This window comes from Strix aluco, chromosome 5 (genome assembly GCF_031877795.1).
Source record: "Strix aluco isolate bStrAlu1 chromosome 5, bStrAlu1.hap1, whole genome shotgun sequence".
Taxonomy (NCBI): domain Eukaryota; kingdom Metazoa; phylum Chordata; class Aves; order Strigiformes; family Strigidae; genus Strix; species Strix aluco.
The window spans coordinates 50,925,106-50,952,487 of NC_133935.1; the positions used below are offsets into that span (position 1 = coordinate 50,925,106).

General features: G+C 40.3%; 1 protein-coding gene across 3 annotated transcripts in view; it reads right to left on the minus strand.

The window, feature by feature from the left end:
* Window positions 1-12,591: 12,591 nt before the first annotated feature.
* The window catches only part of TBK1 (TANK binding kinase 1), a 29,391-nt gene continuing 14,600 nt past the window's right edge, over window positions 12,592-27,382 (minus strand). For all 3 annotated transcript variants that reach the window (XM_074827310.1, XM_074827309.1, XM_074827311.1), the window contains 12 exons: window positions 26,133-26,191; window positions 24,853-24,944; window positions 24,325-24,426; window positions 21,594-21,672; window positions 20,597-20,718; window positions 20,394-20,470; window positions 20,003-20,042; window positions 17,609-17,710; window positions 17,422-17,518; window positions 16,275-16,381; window positions 15,859-15,930; window positions 12,592-15,119 (listed from right to left, as the gene is read on the minus strand). In XM_074827310.1, the coding sequence (XP_074683411.1) occupies window positions 15,068-15,119; window positions 15,859-15,930; window positions 16,275-16,381; window positions 17,422-17,518; window positions 17,609-17,710; window positions 20,003-20,042; window positions 20,394-20,470; window positions 20,597-20,718; window positions 21,594-21,672; window positions 24,325-24,426; window positions 24,853-24,944; window positions 26,133-26,191 (1,001 nt within the window). In that variant the 3' untranslated portion in view covers window positions 12,592-15,067. The remainder of the gene's footprint in view (window positions 15,120-15,858; window positions 15,931-16,274; window positions 16,382-17,421; window positions 17,519-17,608; window positions 17,711-20,002; window positions 20,043-20,393; window positions 20,471-20,596; window positions 20,719-21,593; window positions 21,673-24,324; window positions 24,427-24,852; window positions 24,945-26,132; window positions 26,192-27,382) is intronic.

Below are 27,382 nucleotides of genomic sequence, written 5' to 3' on the forward strand. Positions count from 1 at the left end.
ACAACTACTAAAGTAAAGAAACAAAAAACTGCTGCATCTGAGCTTAGTTCAGCAAAACTAGCATAATACTTCCAATTTCCAGCTCAGCTGTTCATCCCTCCCTAATCCAAATAAGTAGCTATATTTGTGAGCTTTCTAAAAAAACTTTTGATTCTCGGCAGCTGCACATACACAAAAAGAAGGGATTAAAAATTAACCAGTGATTGGCAACCAAAACCTTGCCTCCATGTGAAAGATGGAAATTGAAGACTGTGGTACTCAAACTGATGTAAAACACATTTGTTTTCAGATTTAATGATCTATTACTTTGCAGATAAATAAATAAGTTAAAATAGAATCATATATACACCTTATTAGCTGTGACATCAAAAGTCTTTCACATATTTGATCCTCTGTTGTCAAGGCTCCCAATAATTTATACACTGATAGATAATAAATGTGATATGAAAATAAAGAAAACTGACAAAAGAGAATGGGAAAGATGTTGAAAACCTTACACAATGCACTATGGATGACAGTTACACTAAGAGACAAAAATACTGTGAAGACATCATACACCTTGGCTGCACATCAAACTGAACCATTACCAGATCTATACCACTAGAAATTCACATCCAACATTTTTCTCTGAAAAAAAATGCTTCTAGTCCAGACACATTCCTATGATTGGAATGACTTCTTAAGTAAAACATCATGAAATCTGGACGAAACTCATCCAAAATGGAGAGGAAGCAAATGAGCATTAAATGAGCATTAGCAGTTTCAACCCTTTTTCATTGGCCTTCGGAAGTCTCTCTGCACGAGCAGGTAGTCGGCTTCGTCTAATTGAATACAGATGTCTGCAGCTGAGTGGGTTGTCATGGCTCCCTTTACAGTCAATAGAGAAAGACCAGTGCCTCTTGGGCATATTTATTCCCATCCTGCAGTAAAGCTGCAAAATCCATGAGATGAACTGTGCCCTGCACAGCTTCTGGAGAAGCCAGGATGCCACCGTGGAAAGCAAATTGGAGGCTGGGAGAGTATTAGTCCTTCTTGGTGCTCGCCCTGAGGTTTTTCAGGTATGCCATCTCTGTGGGGATGGAGGACAGAACCCAGAATGACTGAACCCAGAGCAGACAAACAACAACCACAGGTCTCATTTCAGAGCTCTGACATAAACACACAGAAGCACTTTCCAAATACAGCGGGATTTCGGTTCACTTTCTTCAGGCCTTAAGTGCTGTTTATTCAAAATAAAATATGTAACACAAATTCTGCCTATCAATCACATCTAAAGGTCCTCTGAGATGAATAGCTTACTTCTTCTACAGGCTATCTATTGCGGAATAACTGGATTTCCCCCCTTAGGAAGTAAGGAGTAGGGAGGTTTCTTCTGAGCAACAGCTCCAATGAAACACATCCTGGACTTTGAGGAAGAAAATCACAGTGCCAAAGCACATTTGTTCACATCTGGTTAGTTCTTTCACTCTACAATATATTAAACTACCATTAAATATTTTCATACATTGTTACATAAAAATTAATATATCTTTGTGTATTTCAGCAATATTTATGCTTGATTCTTTTCAGGATTATCCATCATACTGTACAGTTGTTCCCTATTTTGTTTTGAATACTTCAACCTGTAAAATTTGTGTAATTTGCTTTATGTTCTTTTCCAGATGCTGGAAATGTGCAGAGGCAGATAGTACTGTGATGGAAGTGAGTGTGGGAGAGAGGACATTGCTGTGCTGGTCCAGCTGATCATTGGGAAGATAATGCACTACTTCCCGGAGACTGCTGCTGGTACAGTGTGATACACATTGTCATTTTTAATGTCGTCTGGTTACAGGCTTACTCTATCTATGTAGGTAGGATTGTGCACCAAAATTGAAGTCGAACAGAAGTTAAAAAAGCTACATGCAGAGAATAGTAGTGCAACGTGAAAATAACAGTGTTAATTTTAACTTTGTAGTAGATATACTAGTAGCAGTAAACTCAGCAAAACGATTGAGCAGTCTTTAGGGAAACCACACAGCTACACTTTGGAGTACAGGGAAAACAAAACTCAAGGCTAGAACTGGGGAGAAAATACTGAGTTGCCTTGTAACACAGTTTGACACATAGGATTTGACTCAGCCCATGACAGACCAACTTGCCTGTGGGTTTTGGGCAACTTTTTGCCAAAATTAGTGGACTTCTCAATGAGAGCTTGCATGAAGCCATCACAAAGGGAAATCAGATCAAGGCAAAAAAGCAAAAATATCTGTTAAATGTTGCTAAAACAGTAAGTTTATTCATCCTAATCTGGTCTGCTTAAAACAAAAGTAGCCTGATCATTTTTTAGAATACAAGAAAGCCGTGAGCATCCTTCTTTAGATCCTTGCATGTAGTATAAGTGATTACATGCCATTTGCGCTAGAGATTAACAAGGGTGTACCTTGTCCATTTATTCTTTCTTAGGACATTTCTTACTTTAGCCATGGCAGCTACCAGATAATAGGTGAATATTTAGAATTGGAGTATAAGAGAAAAATACACAAAAGAGATACTGTAGAGCTCAACTTTCATTATCGCTCTTCATACTTTCTTCCAAGCTCCTAAACTCACTGTCAGCCTACTGTACCCAATAGTTGTGCTATGATGTGCTCTTTCTTTACTGAGCAAAATCAAAAAGGCATTCGTCCGTACTCGGTGTGGAGAAAACAGACATGTCTAGCAGCTTACAAAGCCACCTGGCCAAAACCAGCATCGTTATTTTCTTTCTGTTGTGCACACTGCTGACCTGCATTTGACTGTCTAGATAAAGAGATCCATCCAAGCAGGCTGGAGGTTTCTGGTCAACACTACTTAGCAACAGAAGGAAGAGATGCTTACGGTCCCTGGATGAGAGCTGAGCTCTAATACTGGCTTGGCCAGTCACCTCCTGGGTAACCTTGAAAAAGTCACCACCTCTTGGTGCTTTCATCTGTGTCTGTTTGGTCGTACCACTTCAGAGCAGGGGCTGCTTCTTCCTGTGCAAGCATACAGTCTATTAAGGACTTAGTGTGGTTGACAGTGCCTATTGTTAACAGCAAATGCAAAAAAAACCCCAAAACCAAAGACATTTTGGCAAAAATACCCTTAGCAATGAACTATGTCAGTAATTTACCAAAAAATACATTACCCAGTAAAAACTTCAATTTTACATTTTTTTCCCAGTGTGTTAAAAGCCCAGATACTAGCAAAGTGTAAACAGCATGCAGGCACAATGTAATTTAAAAGGCACCTGTATCGTAACTTCCCACAATGCCCTAAACTCCTGGCCAAGCAGTGCTAACCACCTATTGAGCTTTGAGCATGGTAGGACTGTATAAAACAGTCATCAGGACACAGCAAGCTCTCCAAAGCTTTCATGTGACAAGGTCAAGTTTCTTCTTGCTTCCCCAAGGATTTCTCAGCAAGCAGACCATCAGGAGGTATCATGCTGGCAAGTAATGGCAACATTTTTATTACCAAGGCCTTCTTTGCTTTTACAAACAGATCATTGCTTTGATGTTTTATTACACATCTTGAAGACATCCTAGGTTATGAACACTGCCTGCAGAAACACCTGTTTTATCACTTTTTCATTAGCAGACTCCTTTCTACTCCTGTACCTGCTCCCAAATACCGGTTTGTTCAAAACCAAGCTTTATGGCATCTGGCCTCCTTCCACTCTGTGTGTGAAATTAAACACAGAGTATCTCCATGTCAAGATGCCCTGGGCAGAGAGGGCTCCTGCCCACTCACAATAGCTGCTGCAGGAGCTCCCTACAGAGCAGGTCCAGAGCACATGAGGAAGACAAGCTGGAAAACCACGTGGCATTTTCAGAGCCTTTCAGTGATGGTATCTGAATGTTATGGCGTGATTTTTTAAATTTTTCTCTTCACTGATATGCAACCTGAATAACAACTGCCTGCATTCTCTGTAGTCTCTTAGGGTTGTATTTGAGACACCCAAACTCTGAAGGACACCATAATTAATAATTAACCATTCATGAGATGGTGAAAACGAGACCAAAGAAAGAGATGCTCAGAGAACAGGTGAAAGCCTCTACGTATGATGGTGCATGGCTTAAGGGAGGCAGATGGGACTCACACAGGAAGAGAAATGTCAGAGGCCAAGAAAACAGGACCCACAGTAACCAAGGAACTTGGTGCGGAGTTACTGTTCTCTGCAAACAGGGGGGAAAACGGCTCAGCTTTGCAGCAGTGGGAGCCTTGCTGTGGCTGCGGAGACCACAGAAATGCCCCAATAGGCGGAGAAAAACTGAGGAAGACAGCAAGCATTACTCTTGAAGAGAAAGCTCCATCAAACCTGCTTCTTGCTCTCCAGTTCCACACCTCTTCCTTCCTCCCTGCACCAGGCACAGCAGCCTCCAGCTCCACCAGCTCTGCAAGCTCCAGCAGATCACCCATGCTCCTTCAAACCCAACAGGGAGGAAAATGGGTCTTTCTCTGAGCTGAGCTCCACCAGCACAACCCAAACCCCATCGCCTCCTGCTGCTCCAGCCCCTGTGGATTCTGAGAAAATGTGGTAATTTTGGATTTAAAAGAAAATAAAGAAAATTTTGGGAACTGCACATCATCAAACTCTCCACAGAAAGAACAGGAAAGGGAAGCAGGCTCCCACCGCCACTATTTCTAATCTGCCCCCCAGTTCTCACTCTTTTGATAAAACTTTCAGAGGCTCCTTCGACTCTGAAGAGTTTTGGTAATTCAAGTTGTAACTCTAGAAGTAGTTTTAGCAGCTTAACCCTCTCATTACATGTGATTAAATATGAACGTACTCCTACTGCAGAGATAGTGGACAATGTCTATCCTCTTCCTTAAAAACATGAAAAAGTATGTTACACAAATTTGATGGTCAAAAAAAATCCTTCTGAAGGAAAAAAAAATCACTAATCCCTTCATTTGTTCCTTGCCTCCACATTTTACCCTCATTTCTGTAAGGAGGAATCTATTTCTTTACCATTCTTCACAGGTAGAAGGCATTTAGATAAATATACCCTGATTTGTTCTAAGGGGTTAAGGGCTTGGGTTTTTGTTTTCAGTTTTGTTTGTTTTTACAGATACTTAAAAAGCCTTCTAGTAAGAGTTATACCACATATTAAAATGTAGCGCCTCTGCCCTTTAACTGCACTAAAGCAGGAGTTAGCTAGTGAATATTCAGAGCCAAGATAAAAAAAATGTTAGAAATTGAACAAGGCCCTCACCAAAATACCTATTTCAGCAGAGAAAAAGCCAGAAGGCCCTGATAGACCATGAAACTGTGCTATACACTTCACAAGTGAAGGTTGCTCAAAAAACAGTCTGAAAAAGGAAGCTGAAATGACTGCCAGTCACATTTGAGAGGACACTTTCAGCCTTATCTGCTCCCGTGGGCTTCTGCACCTCTGCAGAGCACCTTGCAACTGGAGAGGCCACTGTGCTGGGACAGGGGTGTCTGCCTGTGCACAGATCACACTACACCTAGATAACATTACAGGCGCAATGCTGCAGGTATAGAAAGTAACACTATAGGCAAGGAGGAAACAGGCTGAGGGACATCACTTTCAACTAGTATTTAAAGGATACCCCCTCACTCGATGCTCATCGATTGTATCTTTATAAAGGACTCCAGCCACCAGAAGTCTGACAGATATATTCTATTTTTTCCTTTAGCAGGCAACTTTTTACAGGCAACTTAACAAATACTTGTGAGTCTCTGCTTCACAAGGTCCTTACAGTATTACAGTGTACTGGTCTCCTCACTCCTGCAGCCCCACCAACCTTGTCACATAAAGCCAATACATACACCAATACACACATTGTTGCACGGGCAATGTACAGTTGGCAACAGTAATAAATATCGGTTCATCAGGGTCATGCTTTTAACAAAAGCATCCATGAATTCCCAACCGTGCCCCATCACTAAATACGGGAAAGGAATAACCTGTTTTTCATGGTACTTCTAAATACCATCTGCTTAAATATCTTCAGACAGTTTTAACTGAAAATCACATAGGACCTATAATTTCTCCATATTCTCTTAAATGAAGAGTAAAACTTCTGAAAATGCCTAGCAATATTTCCATTTGGTTCAATAAAAAAGTGCATCATAAACAAAAGTGCCAGAATGAAAGGTAAAAGAAAAGTTACAGAAATGAACTAGAAAGTCCAGAGCAAGTAGCCCACAAAATAATTTATTTCACGCCCCTACCACCTAAGTACACCCAGTTGACCAGACTATGGGGAAAGTAAAAAAATGGCTTCCAAAGCCTGGCAGTAAAGACTTTCATCTAAAGCCATGAGAAATGCCTCATTTTTCAAATGCCAAATAATACAGTGAAACAATACAACAGCTCCAGGGCTCCTACCCTACATCATGCTACACACCATGAAACCACCAATATGACATAAGAAATTGAGAATTTTCACTCCAGAGCACTCCCAGATTGAAAGAAAAATTGAATGCTAGAGAAGAAAAACCACTCTTTACTGTACATCATTTCATTGGTGTAAACTGGAATATTCCTGGCTGCTTCTGTTTCAAATGACTTCATGCAGAGAAGTCAGGGCAGGCAATGGCATTCTCATCTGCACAGTATCACCAGGTTTTTACCCCAAATAATAGAGGTGAAAAGGTGAATAGCAGAGCAAGTCTGGACTGCTAAACCAATTAAGCCTCTCTTGAAAAGTAATCCAAAACAACAGCAAGAGGTCAGATACTACAAAGCATCCTTTTCAGAGGTATTTCATTACACTTGGCTTTCTTCCTGGGCTGAGGTCCAGAAATATCAGCGCTGCCTTATTTTTTTCCCCAAGAAATAAGTTGCTTGAATAATGTGCACCTTGTGCACTGCATTGAAACAGATGATCATTCATCTCGTTGAATTTTTTCTTCCATTCTGATCTTTCTTCCCTGAGTTTTACAAAAGTATTTTTTCCAATTTTTAGGAAGCCTGAAAACAAACTTGTGAATTACAAACAAAAATCTCACAAAAGGCAAAAAGACCTTTTATTCACTCCAGGAATCCCACCTCACTTCACAATACGTACCAAGAAGTGTACAAAAACACAAAGATGACCACAGCCCCACTGTGAAATGACGGAAGAAAAGTCTAGCCTCTACTGAAGCTCAGCTCACATATCTTCCCCGTCCCTGCAGGGAAAGCAAGACAGAGACACTCAGAGGAAACCCCTGCTCCCATAAAAATGTCACAGATCTTTTCTCTCAGGCAAAAGTCTGCACCTAAATACTTTAAAATTACTCCTTTGATATGCCCTTTGACTACTTTCCTATCCCAAAGCGAATTTCTCATGCCTTTTAATTATCACCAAATTCAACAACTCTGACTCTTGATCTTGTCTAAGGGCAACGAACTAGTGAGAACTGACTTCAACCAATATCCAAATAGGGCAATTTAAATAAATATAGTATCTATGACTTTGTGACTCAGAATCATGACAATTTAGTATGTAGCTCCCTCTTTGTCAGCAGTGGACCGTCCCGAAGATGCTGTTGTGCTTTGCTTTTTAGATGACATAAAATGAAAGTCCCTACCACTTCTGGCCTCTGGAAAACACAGAGTTATTTGGGAACCTTTCGGCACTGTCACACCTTGCCAGGCAGATTAAAATCTTTGAAAGGTACTTGCAATTTTAACCTCTGTTGTAATTTCTGCTTCACAAGGGATACCCAAAAGGTGACCATGGCATTTTCACGGAGGCTCCCACAGTGGCCACAAATTCAGCTGTAGTCCTGGATGTATCTGCTACAGCTTTCAAGGCCAGGATAGACACGCTTTAGACATTGAGTGCGGCTGTGTCTGCTGGCTTTTCAAAGAGGGGGATGTCTTTTTTTGTCTGTATTCACTGACTCACAGAAGAGCCTGTGACTAGGGGTGCAGACAGATGCCTGGCCAACAGAGTGGATTTAGCAGCTGAGCCGTGAGGGCAGCCGGCCACACGTTCCTTCACGCCTCTGAGCTGACCTGACACAGTCACTGCTTTCGTTGCCCTCAGCCAATCTTTCAGCCAGATCTGTTCATCAGTCTGGCTCGCTGGTGGGCTTGCAAACCGGGAAAGAACAGAGGTTCTTGCAGCAATCCTTCTGCGCTTTAGCTATTGTTTCCTTTCATCTCCATGGCACTTTACAGCTTTTAAATGTTATATTCATGCTAGGTCATAAATGTTGAATGCTTCCTGTGCTACTTAAACAGCAATTTAAGTGAGCAGCTTGAAGTACTGTGCCTGATAAAAATGGAGCTTGTCATGGAGGAGAAGGAAAAACACTGTAAGCTGTAATCGTTCTGAGAAAATGTTGCTGGAAGATATATAATCCAACGTGGCACTTGAAGTTCTTGCCACGGAGCATTTGATCATAAAAGAAAAAATATGATTTTTAAAGTCTATTTTCACATCAGTGCACTATACATCCTGTCAGAACAAACGGTGCACTAACTTAAATGATAAATAAAAACCATTTTATTTTCACAGCCAAAGTATTTCCATTCCAAGAGTAACTGTAAAAATAGAGGTACTGAAAGTGAGTGTAATTGTGAGAACATTATATCATAACAGAAATTTTATATCTCAGCAGAGGACAGTATGAGGTTATTACATCTCCTTAAGCCAGAACAAAACAACAGGAAAAGATTGACCTTTCTGTCCCACCTTGGGTTTCAAATCTCATCTGTTAAACAAAGGCTCGGTGACATAAATCAAAAGCAAGCCACACACCTTAACATGCCACTCCACGAGGGGTAGCACCAGGTTGTCCTAAGAAGTGCAGCAGCACGGCAGCCGTGGGTGAGGAACAGGCAGAGAGGAGCGAGCACACCCGTGGGGTTCCACACTGAGATCACTCTCGGGGTCACTGTGGAACCCAACAACGTGGCCAGATGCTTTGCAAACTGAGGGACGGCAAAAGAGGACTTTTCACCAGCACTAGATTGTGTGTTCTCCTGCCGTAGAGGACAGGAGCTGGCAGGTGAATGAAATCACTGTGTTTTAGAGTAGAGCAGCGGTAATGAAAGGGCTGAAAAGCAGAAAAGTTGTTTTCTACGCAGGGCAAGGAAAATGCACCTTCGCCTACTATGAATCAGAGCCCAGAGAGCGAAAGGACCCGTACGCGGTGTGTACCTGGGACCTGCGACACCCCGAGACAGCCGCCTCCTCCTCCCTGAAGGGCCAGGGAGAAGTCCGCGTGTTTTCTGCCGGGGATGGGAGCCCACAGGCACCCTTCGGGGCAGCACTACCTACACCCCCCGTAACAGGTATTACCCCCGCGCCGGGCGGAGATGGAGCGCTGCTGCCCGGGCCACACCGCACCCGCGCTACGCCGCCGCCCCGGCCACGCAGCCCCCAGCGGCAGCGCAGCCCGCACGCTCCAGCGCTTCGCCTGGGGAAACTCAGGCTCCCGTTCGGGCCGGGGAACGCGTGTCCCGCGGTACCGGCGCGGACCGGCAGAGACCCGACCGTGCCCCGGCGCCGCCCCAAGCCGCAAACGCCTCAGTCCCGTGCAGCCCGGGATCCCGCAGCCCCCCGCCGCCCGTCTCCCGCCGGAGGCCGCGGGCGGGCCCGCCGGCGCGCTCACCCGCGCAGCGCAGGCCCCGCCGCGGGACGAAGCGGCAGCAGCGGTCGCCCCACGCTCCCGCCGCCGGCGGCCCGAAGCGGTGCGACGGCCACGGCTCCGGCGGGCCCGGCTCCGGCTCCGGCTCCGGCTCGAAGATGGTGCGGACGTGGCGGGGTCGCGGCGGCGGCGGGCGGCGGCCGTACGCGGGGCCGGGGACGCCGGCGGGAGCGTCCGGCTGCGGGAGCATCGCCCGCGGCGGCTTCCCCCGCCGGTCGCCCGGGGCCGCCGCCACGCGGAGCGGGGTGCGCCGGCCGCCTCTCCCCGCGGAGCGGCCGGGGCAGGCGGCGGTTGACGCCTCACGCACATGACACCGGCGGGCGAGGGGAGCGGGGAGGCGGCGGCGGCGGCGTGGGGGGAGCGTGCTGCACCGCACCGCACCGCGCCCGCGTTCTCCCCCGGCCGGGCGGCCGCCGCCGGCCTCCGCAGCGCCGCTTCCCGCGTCCTCTCACCGCGAAACGCCTCGGGCAGGAACAACCACAGCCGGGGGCTCTGAGACGCTCCCGCCCCGCCGGCCGCCTGCCCCTTGGCCCGCCGCCGCTGTAGGTAGCTGCTGTAACCAGCACCTTCACCGGCCGTTTTCGAGGCGTGCACTAACTGTGTATTACAAACAGGAGGGGTGAAGCGTTTCCAGGAGGTACATTTTACTAACCGTAGATAAAACACTTAAGACCGACTAATACACGGCTTGTGGCGACTTTGTTTTTTTTGTTTCCCAAGCTGAAGTTTCCACAGGAAGCGTTTTCTTTGGCAGCAGGTGAGAAGCCGTCAGCTCCGCCCGCAGCGGAAAGGCAGCGAGCGGCGGCCGGGGCGGGGGCACAGGGCGCGCCCCGGCCCCGCCGATCGCCCCGCCGAGCCCAGCCTCCCTTGCTGTAGCAGGCTGGCGAGTCACAGCACCGTAAGCAAGGTAAAGCCCGAATCTCTCAAATGTAGGGCTTCGGAAAACATCATCAGAGAGCCTGGTGGTATGTCTGGCCGTCACGTCTCCTAGGCGTTAGGAACACAGTCCATTTTAATGCAGCCTTGCACAGATTTTAAGTGGTATAAAGTGGGATGTAGCCCGGCTGTAACGCGTTTTCAGGCTATGGAGACAAAGGATTTATGAACAATTCATCTGCGCATTTACACGGAGGGTTCCAAGGAAATAAAGTGCAAAAAAAAGTGAAGTCTTTCATCTGATTTCTTTAAAGCACTCCCGTCCGCTTAAATCTGGAACTGCTGTAGAGCACCCATGGCTGTCACCACGGGAGCAGCAATACGACTGTACCAGCACCATCTTCTTTCACCGTGAGTTAGCAAATGTGCCTGCCAAGCACAGCCAGCGGCGCAGCAGTGGGGTGCCAAGCTGGGCTCTCCCCAGCACGGCGCAGGCCTACGTGGCCCAATGCGCTTGCCCATGACCAGCTCTGCCATTGCCAACAAACCCCACACTGTAGGGCATGAACAGACTCTGGTGATGCACTCCAGTAGGTTCTGATTAAAACGATCTGCCTAAGTTACATAAAGCAGCTAGTCCTGGAAATGTTTCCTGAGACTAGGCAGCAGTGGCACAACCCATACCTTGAGGGGAAGGCTGCGGAAGCCCAGGTAGTCACAGACCGCACTGGACACTTGTGTACGTTTTCAGGAACAGAGTGCAACTGAACAATTGCAGTATGCCTGGGTTTGTAGCACACCAGCAGCTCTACCTGTTGCTGTCACTCTCACTTGTCAACAGGAAGCAAAGTTCTCCAAAAGATGTGCATCTACAGCTACTGCTGGCTGGGCTTGTACCAGTGTCAAAACAGCGAACTCCACTGAGGGATACTACCCCTACTACATTTTTTTGTGATCAGTGGAACGAATAATAAAAAAAAAAAAGCTGTTTAGACCACAGAAAAGGTCATGCAGCCTTGCCAATGGCAGAATCAGCCACAAGAGCTCCCAACAGTGAACCTGCTCCTAAAACCCCTCTTCACCCGATACTGCTCAGTTCCCAGAACAATCTGTTTTGGCACTTGACTCTTTACTTTTAGAAAGATTTTTCCAATCTCATAGCCTGGATTTTTGTTTCATGCACTAGCATTTATATTCATAATCTCTAATCGTTTCACCACAGACAGGGTGGTGAACACTGATCTTCTGTAACAGCCTTTAAATGACTGAAGACGTTTGCTCCCCCCTTCTTCCCATCATCTTTCAGCCAACCAACTCCCATTTTTTCCCAGTCCCCCGGAGGTGAGTTTTCCAGACTGCCACACTTTATTTCTCCCCTCACTTACCTTCCGGTGGCCAGTATCTTTTTTAATTTCTGTAAGCCAGTTTAAAAGTGCTCGTCCTTGGGCTGGTCACAGGTAAGCCAAGCCTGGAGCAGGTGGCCATCCCACTGATTTTCAGGTCCCTAGCTAGAAGCCAGCACTGGTTTAGCTAACAAATGTGACTAGACAAACCAATTATGCCTTACCCTGGAAAGGATTACACAGTAACAGCAGGCTATGCAACTACTTGGTAATAGTTCTGTGTTTAATTTTACCCAAAAAAGTTTATGCAGCTGCAGCATATTCCACATCTCCCCTCTTCTAGACTTGAAGCTTAACAAAACCCAAAAGTAATCTTTTCCGTTTAGCCTTTTTAATCCTTGCCATAGTATTATGTCCAAAATTATTCTGATTACCACTTCTGCAGTGTTTAACTAAATTAGTACTGATTGAGCTCCACCAGTGGACTGCTTCATACTAAGCAGAGACTAGGAATTTTGCCACCATTTCAGAGAACTAGCATTGTTCAGAACACACATCAGCGGAGTGCTTAAAAAATAAAAAGGATTAGTGGCTCTACCATATAGTGACTCTGTTTTACGGGACACTTTCTGGACAGCTGGCGAGCTAAGCTGCAGATTGCAGGCTTTGTATTGTACTTAGAAGGAAATAAAAATTGTAATACTGAAATTAACAGAAAGTGAAATTATGGAAAGACACAGAAGTACACACTGCACAGTAAGTGGTTGATGATGTATTTATGCCATTAAGTCATTCACTCATGCATTTTCACAATTCCTATGAAGACAGGTTTGTTCAAGTAATAGATAATTAATATACTAAGCTAAACCCCCCAAAACAGTAAACCAGCTTCAGGAGGAAGAACCATATATTACTTTCTATTACTTCTTTTCGCAAATCAATAACATGACTGACAGTATCAGGACACTTCGTTTGAGTCAAAAATTGATGGTACTATACGCTACACTTTGACTTGAGAAATGTATTTGCTTCATAAGAACGTAAATTATGAACTGAATACTTCAAGTTCCTTAGCTACTGCTTATTTAAAATTGCTTTAAAAAAAGAAATTTTAACAAGATTAAGATTACTGATGTATTTAGCAGCACTAAACCAGCAATGTTTAAAACAAACATAAAATATCTGTTTTCAGCCATGTAAAAGAATGCCGCACATACTTCATTATACAGACTATACTGTTACTACAATTAACTTTCTTTTTCAGATTGCTTCAGTATAAAGAAGTTGAAAATGATATATTCCAACTAATACTTGATTTCTTTCAAAATTTAAGAACCTCTGAAACAACAAAGTGTTACAGACATAACATTTGAAAAAATATACAATTTATGCACAGTCTGAGAGTCCAATTCTTTTAACACTTGTTGCATGTGTTTTACTGACACTCAGTGAGACTGCGGACATGAACAAACAAATATATGAGCAGGCATTAAAGCATTCCAGTTAGACATGATTCCAGTATTTTAGAACAAACAAGTTAAGAATGCCATGGCTAACCAAGTTGAAACATGTAGCAAACTGTTGTACTCCTTTTGCATAGCTAAATTTTTTGGGGGACAAAGCTTGCAAAGAAAGAAGCTGCTCATGTGGGTGTAAAAATATCTGAATTCCTTTTTAACATTTGTTTCTCACCAAGAACACTGCAAAGCAGGTCTCGGACATCAAGGCAGTGAATTTCCTCTTAACACTGAAAGTGTTCTATTCAAATATTTAAAAAACCCCCCAAAAAACTGCAATGGAGAAGTTTTGTATTCTGACCTGGACAGATAAGCAGGGAATAAGCATCACAAAACTATCAGATGCTAGCACAGGTTACTGCTGTTTAGTTTATACCTAAATGTTTCGCCATTAATTATGGAAAACTGTAAATACAGTTGGTCCACCTCTTCTTACAGATGTAATACAGCAATTAGAAGTGCTACTGGACACCACTGAACATCCATGGCCCGACTTCCACAAGGAAAGAATGAGTCCTGCAATTATTTGCATGCTCTTTGTCTGAAACAAATAAGTACACCTGTAGTATCCAAACATAGTGAGGGATGCTTTCTGAGTTTTTGTTTGTTTTCTTCTTCTCTTTCTCCTCTCCTACATATTTTGGAGCAGACTTTTTCATTCTGCATCTCTGCAACCCAATCATACTAAAGTAGTACCTTCTGATACTGGAAAATAAATATATAGTCTTACTAAATTTTCCACCAAAATTTGATATCTCAGTCCTAAATCAGCAGTGGGTGTGGTCCCTTTTCAAGATCTAGACCAGTAACTTATTTTTCCAATATTCAGTTACCACTAAGGCATGATGCTATCTAATCTACTGACTGCCCACAAATTCTCCTAATAACCAATTTTTTACCTTTTTTTAAAAATTATGCCTGCAAACAGGATTCTGAAAAAGCTGTTTTAAGAACCTGCTTCTCTTGTGGTGAGCAACAAGATTTCAGGGAGAATCTGAAAATGCTGTACTCTAAAAAAGGAATTTTTACATTCAGTCTGACAACCTGAAGTGCAAGACTTCCATATACAGAGAAGTCATATGATTACAGACAACATGGCACCAAATATGGAAAGGAACTTAAAAAATATTGTGGATTTGTTTTTTCAAGTAGAAGTGAACTAACAATTTGGATGTGAAGGAAAGAGAAATGCATTTCCACTCTATCTGCGCTTTTAGTCCCTACTCACACTTATTTAAAAAGATCTCATTCAAAACAGTCTGTGATGATCAGTCATTCAGCTAGATTCTGAAATAACAGTGGTGGTTAAAAGAAATCCAAAACACCCTTTAAAGACTATTCATAATGTTTAGAGTTCTGCAAGTCCTCCTGCAATAAAGACTAAATTGCATTCTGAAAGAAAGGGCAATATTTGAAGCAAACAAACGTCAGTTTCATCAACAACACTTTTTCCTTTAGGACTTCGTCAGAGATCCTCCCATGTGCTAAATTCCCTGCCGGGAGTAATTCTATCCTAACATTGACAAAAAAAGATATATATATATATATATTTCTTTTATATTTACATATTATACATATTTACATTTTTTTTTTAATACTACAGTTGTAGAGGGGAAAAAACCCTGGATAGAGATTTATTATCTGTCTTTAAATGTCCCAACAGTATTTTTTTTCCTTTGAAAAAATTAACAAGTCCTCTTCAGGTCCTCTGAAAGCTAGATACAGTCCACGTTCCGCAGGCCACCATCCACAGTCAAAGTACCAAATCTAAAATGAAAAACCAGTATATTCTTAGGTGATTGACTAGATTATAGAATCAATCCTTAATTCATTATAATTTATTTACGGGGTTTTCCTTTCCCTTGCCACATGCCAACAAATGCATTTGTATCTAACTTTTGTATGTGAAAAGAAGATGAAAGGATACTATGCTCCAAGTATTGGTCTGGGGGTAGGGTAACAAAACCAAACCAGTTCAGCTTAAATCTAGACTCAGGTCCATCAGCAATTGACCTTCAAGCTTTCAGGAGATCATTATTTTTATATATTTTATCACCATCATAGGAAAAAAAGCAAAGTGAGTCTGTATGTGATAACGACAATACCCTCTCAGGATTGTAAGAAATATGTTGTTGGCCTCTTCACTTTAAGCAATCTGAAAACTGCAAAATCATTCATTCAGATTGGTATAATTCCACAGTTGTTAAAAATTATGTCTAAAAGTGAGGAGTCAAAAGACACCACTGGATTGCTGCAACAGATATTTTTATTAGCTAAACATAACTAACATGAAACAAAAATGCCACAACTGCTGTGTCAGAATGATTTTACAGTTACATTTAAAGGTTTTAAATACTTTTTCTGGTTACACTTCACAACAGTTCAAAATATATTTACAGTTAAAGAGCTTATAGAACCGTCCCTTAGTTTAAATTCTGGATCTACAAAATGTAGAAAATTAAGCCCATTTCTAGTATCAGCCCAAAAAGGGAAAACAATTGCTTGCCTTTCCAAAATGTGATTATTCTCAGCCAGCTCTTTAACAACCCCTTCCATTTCCTCCTTTAGTTTCTTCATACTGTAGTAACAAGAAACGAAAGAAAGGTTACAATTTTTATATTAGCAGATATAGTTATCTGCTATGGTCACCCACCATCACAGCTTTCCGCAACTTGTCATTACATACAAAATAAGGGACAGATAACGGGTTGATTATTTACTAAAAGTGACGCATGATATATTAGTGTTGTCCCCTACTCACTTCCAAATCTGTATCACCACTTTAGCAATATCAAGTTTTTTCTGCAATATAAAATGCTTGATCTTAATACAGCAATCACTAAGTATCAACCGTAATTTTTTTTCAATTAGCCTGCATAACAGGTATAGAATATTACATCAATCCAATTAAGAAATTCTCACCCCAGAGTCATTTCCACTAATGTGTTTGAACTTGGATAGACTGTATTCATTGTATGTTTCATTCCACTGGAAGCTGCAAACATTTTCTGTGGCAGAGTATCTTGTAACTGTAACAGATAAAAAGGAATTGTAAGTTACAATATAAGTTGTCATAGGTATCTTGATGTCCACCTTAAAATCCTTCTTTAAATTCTCCATTGCTGTGATGTCTTATAAAATCATTACTAGTAGGGCAGCTGATACTTCCCAAGTTGAGATCATCATGGCAAATTTTCTACTAACAGTTCCCTGATTTGTTCCATCTTCTTAACTGTCTTGCACTTTCATAATAAACTCTCAAAAGAAGAATTATCTATTTGTTATGTTTGTAGATATCCTAAGGCAGCAGAATCCTAATCAATAACTGACTTAGTAGTGCTACTAAAATACAAACATGTAAAATGCTGCCCTCCACCATTACTCAATTGTTTTTACATCTATCAGGTGCTTTTCTTTCATTTATATTTCCCTTATAAAGAATAATTATTTTACTGCATGAAAATGCTTTCTCTCAATTTTGAGGTAATTCTGATAAGTTTGCATCCTGTAGAGTCACCATCCAAATCTTAACAAAACATTTTCTTTCACGCCACCAGCAGCATTAGTTTAGCATGTATCCTTAAGTATGTATAGCCTAATCTTGAATATGGGAATAGTGTTATTATGCTTCATAAGAGTATTAAGATAATCCTCTAGGTGCTCAGATACCATTATGATAATAATTACACAGAACACTTCTCAATGAACCCACATCCATTTGCACAGATTTTTGGCAGGGGAATGCTAACACTACCAAAAAAACCCAACAACAAAACCCAAACTTCACCAAAAATGCCAAACCAAAAAAAAAACCCACCAAACTCCAAAATAAAGTCAGGATTCCAAAAAAAACCCCAAAAAACCCCCCCAAAACCCCATACCACATTCTACACCACTCCAACATCAGCAATGAAGCTACTATAGACTAAATACTACATCCATGCAGCCCTATTATTTTAATATGGCTGCATTAATGCAAGACTCCCTAAAAACAACACTATTGACATTAAACAATGTGGAATAATCTTTTATCTATGCAAACACTTTACATAATTTTGAAGCATTCTACCTCATTTATATAATCCTGGTATTTGGATACCTCTTCTTCAATATCAAAACACTGGTTGGTGAGAGCCAGTAACTGCTTCCTTGTGTGAAGCATTTTCCTAAAAGAAAAAAAAGTTTTCTTTTAAGAGCGTCCTGTATAGAAGTGGTGCAGTGAACATTACCAAACATTAAAAAAATCAATAGCTTGCCTTGTCCAGTCCTCAGCCTTGTCCAAAAATGCATCATACTTGCTGACACATTCATCTTTGAATAGAGCTATGGCTTTTGTAGCATGCAAATACAGCTTCTGCCTGCAACACAGAAGCAACCGGAATAGTGTTATACTGCTTTGAAAACCTTGTTCCTCTAACTTACTTCCTGAATCTTGGAGAAGAGGTATGTGGACTTAAGATCCTTTCAGCCACCTTGATTCATGGTGTTGTAATATGTAAGAATTCAACACACTGCATGAACTGACAGTTTATTTCAAAAACATTCCCTAGCAGGGAGAAAAAAAAAAAATTACTTGAAGCATTTAGTTGCAATTATTTGTATATGAACAAATGGTCAAATGTCTTTTCTGAGTCTGTATTTATCCAAGCAGGTATATTTAAGGAAAAGGGATTCTAAATGGAAAGGACAAAAATCATTATTATCTTTTATTTGCCATCTGCAGATACTTGGAACTTCCAGCATATATGAATAATCCTTTGTGCTGAGCAATACACATGCAGGGAAAACCCAGGATTTTTGTGTCAGCTTAAATTTATGACAAGAGAAAAAAAAGCAAGCAGGTAAGGACAGGAAAGCAAACCAAAACCCAATTCTGGTTAGTGTTGCAGACAGTAATCTCAATGTAACTGCCTTACCACACTATGCATTGCACTAGTAAGCGAAACTAAGGGATACAGCCACACTACGGTCTAACACCTACTTCTGGTATTTCGTTAAGTCTTGCGTGATAGCTATTGGTTAACCAAATTCTGGCTAGAGTGTAGCTGGATTGTCATCAGACATGCATATCTATCATTAAACCAGAAAAAAAATCCGAACTGAGTGCTGTTCCCTTGTCTGTCTAGTGGCAAATATTACAGAGGCCAGCCTCTGTTGCTAATGGTGCACACTTCTTGACAAAAACCACTGCCATTTGTGTCAGGGGTGAATTAAGTATAAAGTAAGATGTAGTTAGGATCTCAAAGATACCCAAACAATCCCAAGGAGACAGCTGCAGTAGAAAACATATCAGTATTCAAAACCATGCAAATGAAGTCTATTTATTTAAAGTTATTCCCACATTAATGCAAGGACACAGTCTGAGTAGTAGAAAAAGCCCTAAAATTTCTTTAATCCGCCCAAGGGAGTGCAGTTTTAAAATGAGCTATGGATAGCGTTCCAATGTTTGCCTGTTTTCCAACCATATCTTTAAGCATTTATGACAAAATTATCACTCACAGTGTCTCTCACATTAAGTTCAGTCCCTTGCCATTGCAGGGCAATGATGCGTCCAAGTCTTTCAGCGTATCAAGATCTGTCTTACAGGTTTCCTGCCCCTACTGTCCTTTATCTTAAGGTAACCTCCCCTCCACTTGGCAGTTACCCCCCATTTAACTTTCACTGTGGGAAAATCAAGTGGCACGGTTGTGAGAATACCAATACCTTCTACGTGGTAGCTTTCTATCTCCAATTGTTAGTGAAGCCACATTAGTGGTAGCAACATCAAGAATTTTTAGAAAATTACAGAAGCAGTGTCTAAATTCATATAGCACTCAGCAAAGTCTAGGGAACCACTCAACTGACCAGTCACTAGGAGAATAACTTAATTACTTAAACATATGCATCTAGCATCATTTGACATGCACAAGGATATCCTGCCCTGCTTCCAACTGTCTATCCAGAAAGGTGTAGGTTTCCCATTTGTCCTTGTGTCCTCCCTCCCAGTCTCAGATACCTTAGGACTACTTAAATAGTATTAGGCATCTGTGTATGAGGAACTGAATCGATCCTGAGACAAGCAGAGCACCATGAGCAGAGCAGCTGTCAGCAGTTGCTCAAGAGTTAGTCAGTGGAGCCTAGTGGGAGGGAGTCTAGACACCCAGGTTACATACAGACACTTCATGTGGCCACCTCTCATAAGCGACAATTTTAAACAGGCATGGAGAACTGCATTAAAATTTATTTCGCATGCTGTATTTCCTGGAAGATTAGATCATTCTAGAACTTCATTCAGCTAGTCTGTATTTTATTCATCTAGAAAATTATCTCCACCTTAGTTACAAAGTCACTTCACCCTTACTGAGGGCTTTTTCCTCCATAAAAAAAAGAAAAAAAATGTACTTTCTATAAGACAGTTATGCCCAGATAACAAACAAGTATTTCACATCTACATTTAGAAGGTCTATCAGTGAAGGAACTCCACTGCCAGAAAGCACCTCATTATCATATGCTAGCACCCCTGTGTAAGATACTTAAAGGAAATTTTTTACAAAGCAATCCAAAAGAGGTTATAATTTACAATAAAAATCATCAGAGGAGGTTATTGGCAAGAGCACCTGAAGGACCTGAAAGCAATAATGGTATTTCCCAAAGGTAACTTCAAAACTTACTTGTCAAACTTGTGAATTTGTTCTTCATTATAAGGAAGTCCTAGGATCAGAGCAGATGACAGACATTACCAGTTTAATTCTGTTATTATGTAAAACTCCACTAAGTTCACCCATTTTCTATATGGTTTCCTTCTCCTATCCTGATAGGTAAAAGTGCTCTTTTTTTTTTCCCTACTCTCGAGTCTTGCAATTCAAATTTATCAGATTAATAGTGGTGTTTCATTCATATGGGCATATGAGCGAGACGGTACCTCACTAAGACTGACCTACAGACATATTCACTGTTGCTGACTAATTCTCCATTCGCACCACAAATATCCTACTGGAACAAGGACTGACCTGTCCTTTACATTACAGTTTATGTTAAAAGTGAATCAAATAAATTACTTACTTCGTTCCGCTTTGTCTTTTTTGAACTGATAATAAATATCTGTGATGGAACATAGCAGTGCCTGCAGCCTTTCTGGACTAGAGTGACAAAAGGAAGAAAATGAGATATTTTATAATAACCTTAAGTATCTATTAATAAGTTTTATGAACTATAACTGAATGTAGAATTCAATAAATATTGAAACAATTAATACAGTTACTCACTTTCTGTCTTTTGGATGCATGCCTTCCTGATTTGCCCAGGTGTCAGCCAGTAAACCACCAGGAGAAAGTTTGGTTTTGATATCTTGAAGACTAGTTTCTATTGTGCCCTGAGAACTGGAGAGCTACATAAGAGCAAGAAAGTTCAATCTTACCACCGGGTAAAGTGAAAAATTAATTGAGGCTGAAAACAGACTGAGCACGTTAATACTACAGACCCATTTGTTTCACTGACCTTCATTAAAGAAATACGCCCAATTATCTGCCTAGGCTTTGCTAAAAGAAGATAAAGCATGGTATTATTAAAGAATCAATCATCTTTGATGCTGGTATTTCTGTTAGTTAATATTTATTTCCTTTCAATGGTAAGTTTCTACCTTTCATAGATTCCCTATTTATTTCTACACTTGTTCTTTTGGTTTGTTAAGAATCTGTATAACGACGATCCACATAATTCATACCATTCTTTCTCTGCAGTTCATACAACCTTCAAAATAAAAATGCACTAATCACCTTTTTCTTTTAGAATGGAGAACTTTATACTTGCTCCCAGGACACCAATGTGTAAAGTTATTTTCAATTTTTCCTTACTTCTCTGGAAACACGATGCAAATTGCAAAGCAGATCACTCTGAAGTGTGTTTGTGTATGTATCATTTTAGAAAGCCAATGAAGTAGTTTAAAAATCTTTAAGAAAAGGGAAAGCAACAGCAAAGTAAAATATATTTTGTGGTTATAATTTTTTACTTGAGTATTTTAGAAAATGAGAATGTATTTTCAGGAACTCCCTTTTATTAGCCCAGTGTAGTGAAAATAATAAGATTTACTGTTTTCAGAAAGGTATCCACATCTCAGTATGGGCATTTTAACAACCTTTGGCAGTCCAGAAATTACTTTGAAAATTCAGAGTTGTTATTCACAGAAAAACCTGTTATTGAGTATTTGGCTTTTTCTTTAGAAACACCATTTTGAGAAGGACACAGGCTTTGTAAGATACTTACACGCAACAGTTTCGTGTGTATCTCTGAAATTTCATCCACTTCTGATGCTTCCAAGTTGATCTGCATCAAATTCTCATATCTGACCACAAAAAAATGCACAGTTAAAAAAGAAAATAAACAAACAATAAATGCACTCAAAATATTCCTTGAATCTAGAGTGTAACAACTACCTTTTCTTTTATATGAAATACAGTATCTGTCGCAGCAACCGTGAAACACTGATAAACTTAAATGGCCGTCAATAATGGAAACGTTTTAGTTATGAAAAAGTTTCCTTGATTTTTTTTTCCTAGAACTGTTAAAAAGAAGTTTGAAACTTCCATTCCTGACTTCTTTATTCTATTCTCATTAGTTGTCCTTGACAGGCAGTGGAAAACTATTTCCTCTCATCAAACAATTTTTAAAAGGTTACCAAACTAGATTTATTTAAAGTAGCCAATAACACACAACAAACTAATACCCCAGTGCACCAAAATGCTTTTCTGTGGAAACTTATTGGAAAGACTGAGTTACCAAAACCTTAAAGGCTGGGTTAGTAGCACTATCTGTTCATATTGATACTTTCCATGTGACCATAGCTCAAATGCCAAACAAATCATTCAGGACGATATTTTTCCTATTGAGCCTCAGGCACATTTAATTTTAAAAAACATAAAACCAGCTCAGCTGCTTTCAAAAAATACATACTTTGCTTAAGTTCAATACTTTGTTTACCTTTTCAAATAAAAGCTTTGCATTGTCATGCTTTGAAAGCCTTGAAAAGGGAGAACAAACAAGGACATGTCCTTTGCTAACTCATAAGCCTTCGGAAGTCAAATAAACTGAAAATCCTACCCCTTCATAAGAGGCCGAAAGACCATATGCAAACACATCGCAAATTTCTGTTCACATGAGAACTGCTCCAGTTCACAAGTGAACATAATGTTTTCAAATTGCTGTCCTGAGATATTGCTGAATGCACTAGAGTCACAAATCGGAACCTACATCAGTTTCTTCTGAGCTCAAAGTGGCTTTCTTCTGTGGGGACCTGGCAGAACGCAGGAAAAAGCTATCTGAACCACATACAGAGTGAACATGAACCAGTCCTGTCAACTAGTGTAAACTGTCTTGAAGAAGAGTTTGGATTACAGCCCTGATGATTTGTAACTAGGCTACACAGGTATATTGTTATCTTGCTAGTTATCAACTTTTCTAGTTGCACTGTTTCTGTGGGTGGTTTTTAAAGCAAGCACCTCAAAGCCCAGGTGTGTCAGTTTGTACATGTTTGGCATGCACACAGCAAATCTGACAAATCCTTAGGGATCCCTAATTACTATGTACAAGCTCTTCAATTCGCACATGCATACCAGCTCCAACATGGCTCAAATCTATTAAGTCTACTCTGCAAACCAAATGGCTCTACATGTGTGTTAATCATCTTGTGGGCATGTGCATTTTCAGAACAGCCTGGAAGCAAGTTTAGAGAATCCTATGACCAAGAGGGCATTTGGGGGAGACTGGCAGTAGGCTGGATAAGAAAACAACTACCCATAGCAGAATCCTGTGAAGAGCTGGGATTAAAGTTTGCGTCAGCCTGGGTAACAATAACACACCTTACAGACAGAGCTAATGCTAGTTTGTGGAAAGACTGAACAAAACACTGCAAGGACACTTTAAAAGTGGAAAAGAATGTGACTGAGAGCTGGACACTGAGTGGGACTGAGAGCTGAAACAAAAATCAGGAGAGAGAAAAAGTGAAACTTGGAGGGAGAATTCAGTGGTGCAGTCCCATCTCCTACAGACAGCACTTGACTGAAAGAGGTAAGGCAAAATAGTACTGACCACTGGAAAACATTTGCTTCCTCGGAACAGAAGACAAGAGAAATAAGTGTCTTCTGTGGTCTTTGAAACTTGGAAGTCTCCTATGTTAAAAGATAATAATGCTTTAGTTGCTCCTTACTATAAGTTTTGCCAGTTTTAAAGAAAGCGCTCTAAAAAACTTTCTACTATATAGATCTAAATGAGTCCACATGGGCAACAGTGATATTCTGTGATACAGACCTCTGCCATTTGAATTAAGCAAAATAGACAAAAATAACATAATAGTCAGGCATTTTAAAAAAACAACAGAAGTAGAATTTCCTGTGCGGTTTACATTTGGCATCCCTATGTGCATGCACTGTGATCTAATGACATTCTAATGCAGCTTTGGTTTTTCTAGTAGGTTTGTTTTGCTGGTGGTTTGTTTTTTTTTTTTTTTTCCCCATCTGTTCAATGTTATATTTCAACATTAAAATTCCTTCCATGCAGAAAATGCTATGGTCTTAAAGCTGTGAAAGGGGCAGTATTTAAAGTCATCCTTAATAAACACACACAAGGAAACTCAGTAACAAAAGCACTAAAGCACTAATGAAATGAAAACTTCTTGATTCTTTGTCCAGGCTTTACTATAGCTTCTAAAGTCAACAACAGCAAATGAGCTGAGTCAGAGAAGAAAGGAGAAAAAGAACACGTACAATTACTACTCATTAGTAATTACTTGTTCCCACTAAGTTAAGCAGCAAAATTAACACTCAAGTTAGAGTAAAGCATATTACTAAATCTGTTTAAGTCACTGCCATCAGTAAATCCATGCTGATTCAAATATAATTTTTATATGCAAAAATCCCGTAAATAAACATAACTTAAAATACCGCTGTCACTGAAGAGGATAATGAAAAATCAATGCATTCAGTGTAGTGCTTCTACTCACATTTTCTCAGCTTTCTCAATGTTTCTGCTGCAGAAATCCAGCCTGATGACCACCTCAGTCTTTTTATGAACCATTTCATTGTAATCATCCTTGATTATTTCACTAAAAAAAGTGAAGCATTAGTCTGTAACAGAAGTATTCAACTGCCATCTTACCAGCAATCAGTAATACAATATACCTACAGTAATAACTGCTAGTAAGAATTGCTTTCAGTTGGAGATGCATTAGTATAATCCTCATATAAAATGATCTTGTGCAAGCTGCATAATTGTACCTGCATGTTATCAGAGACTAGGTTTCATTTACCCACAGAAGAAAGTGAAATTGCAAATACCTAAACCTTATTGTCATAAAAAATGATTTTTGTTTCCTTAATGACAGAAAGAAGGAAAAATTCAGAAAGCCTAGTCATATTCAAGGAGTAAAGAAAACCTCCCAAGATACTCTGAGATCACAGAATTATGCATTGATAATGAAGGCATATATCAATTAAAAAAAAAGCACAATGAAATTCAGTCAGTTGCTTACATTAGCCATCGTATTCCTTTTCGCATCAGCTCCTGGTAAAGTAGCAAAGAACTGGCAACTCTACAGGCATAACATACGATACCTGTTACTGCCTGGTGGAAAAAAACCCCAACATTAGTAGTAATCTGGCATTCTCTTAATAACTGTTTTGAGTCAATTAATCAAAACAAAGCAACACAGATTAATAAAAGAAAGAGCAACATGAAAATGGTAGTTTAAAATGCGTAACTTCACCCAAACTTTAGTTGGGAGACAACTAAACGCTAATTATGGAGGCAGAGCTAAACATGGTGGTGAGTTTTTCCAGTTATGCTGAAATATCTGTTAGGGATGAAAATAAGTCTCTTATAAACAAAAATGACACCACTTACTCTCAGGATTTACTTTAATTTCTGGAAAGTCATAAGTACATTTCTTCAGTAGTTTAGGAATTAAACACATACATTAAAAGAAACTTGTAAAAAATGACACATTTTTTAAGTCTAGGGACTTTCTTCATTCACTTAATTCCACTTACAAGTTTGCTGCATTATTCAGAATTGTGAACAAAGTTTCAGAGATTATCATTCAGTATTTTAAGTCATTAATATCAACTGACGCCTTTCTGTTTATTGATTTTAAAGACTTCTGGTATTCAGAGACATACGTTTTCAGGACTACCATGCCTGAATACATGGCTCCTCAGTAGCCAGTATTTTATAGGCATAGTATAAACAGTGGTCAAAGTCAAAGCATAGCAATGCACACATTCAGTGGTTTTAAAAAAATGACCACAGAATGAAACATCCTCTGCTTCCTCTACATCCTCTACAATCCCCCAGATTCTGAAAATTTGCAAGAGAGGTAACAGAAATTCCACTCTTCTGCACAGTCCTAGAGACTCCTCTCTATTGAGAGAAAGATGAAAGTTATTTTTCTTACGTTAAGTTTTGCACTGTCACAGGGGACGTTATGAATCTTCTAGCTAACTTCAGGGCTCCAAAGTGGCAGGCTTCTTTCCCCCATCACTGAGTTAAGCAGTAACAAAGCACTTGGACTTTAGAAGGCTGTTTTTTAGGTTTGTTCTTTTTTTAAAAAAATATACAAATATATTTTGCATACAAAGTATGGCTTTAATACACTTCTGGAGCCCTTGTTAACAAATACATTTCTGTCAATCAGAATCCTCACTAGTATATTAGAAATAGTTTAATTTACATTATTTGTCTGAATATCAAATATCTTTCATTTCAGTATCATTATCTGAGACAGGTATATAAATTAAAATCATAATTACTCACTTTAGCCATACTGGCATCCCCATCCAAATCATAACGTTGATGCACTTTAGGAAGTAAAACTGAAACATAAAATAAACACCTGTATTTCCTTATTTTCCAAAACAGACTTCAAAATTTCAGTCTGTTTCCCCTCCCCACCCTGTACACTGTTTTTATGTGTATCTACATGGATTTTCATCTAATCTGTCGCTGTCAAGCCTTTTAATATTGTGTGGTTCTCATGCACTTCAAAACTGGCCTTTGCCTTGAAAAAGCTTTAAATAACTTGGTATCTTCAGCAAACTGTCCTTCACTTCCTTTTCCAGACCCACTTTTGAAAATGCTACACAGCACAGATTTCATGCAGCTCTCCACTGGAAATCTCTCTCCACTGAGAAAGCCAACCATTTATTTCTGTTTTTCAGTCCTATGTTTGTCCGCATGGGAGGCTGTTCCCTCTTATCTCACTGCTGCTTAGTTTCACTGAGACTCTTAAGGGCAGGACTTCACCAAATAGCTTTTTTAAGCCTAGGGTAGCCTCTATCAGCTGAATGTCCTTTGTTCTCATGTTCACTGACTCCTTCAGAAAGCTCTGACACAATATAAAAGCCCTGTTGATCCTTCCACAAACAGCTCACCTACCCACACTCTTCAGCACTTCTGTGTGAGTGCCAGCTGGCCCAAGCAGTCAATATAGGACATAGTGACGAAAGCAACACTGAGCTCTCAACTGGAAGCATGTCTTCCAGCTCCACTCTTATCAAAAATGGTTCTGGCACAGGGCCCTCTATAAGCCTCTCAATGATAAATGGAAATGCAAAAACTTAGTTTCTTTTTTTTCTGTATGGCATTCTGTTGTGGCATATGACCCTCTAAGCTAAGTTGTCAAGACCTCCTCTGTTAACTGAAAGGCCAACCACAATCATGTCAAATTAAAAAAACCCCAAAACTTCTATTTCCACTTGGTGAGTAATGGAACAAAATAATCAGCTTTGAATTACATTCTGTAATGTTCCTTTCTACTTGTTAAAAGTATCATGCTTGAAAAAATTTCAGACCTCCACTACATCTTAACACACAAATACTCAGGTTCACAGCACTAGGAACATTACAAGCAGCTATCGTTTCTATAAAAATATGCTGGATACTCAGCATTTTTGGAAAAAATTGGACTGCATACTTAGAACTTCAGGTATCAAGAGAGAAAATTTTTGAACGCTATTTCTAAGACATAACAGACATAAAACAACAAATAAATAATCCAAACTATT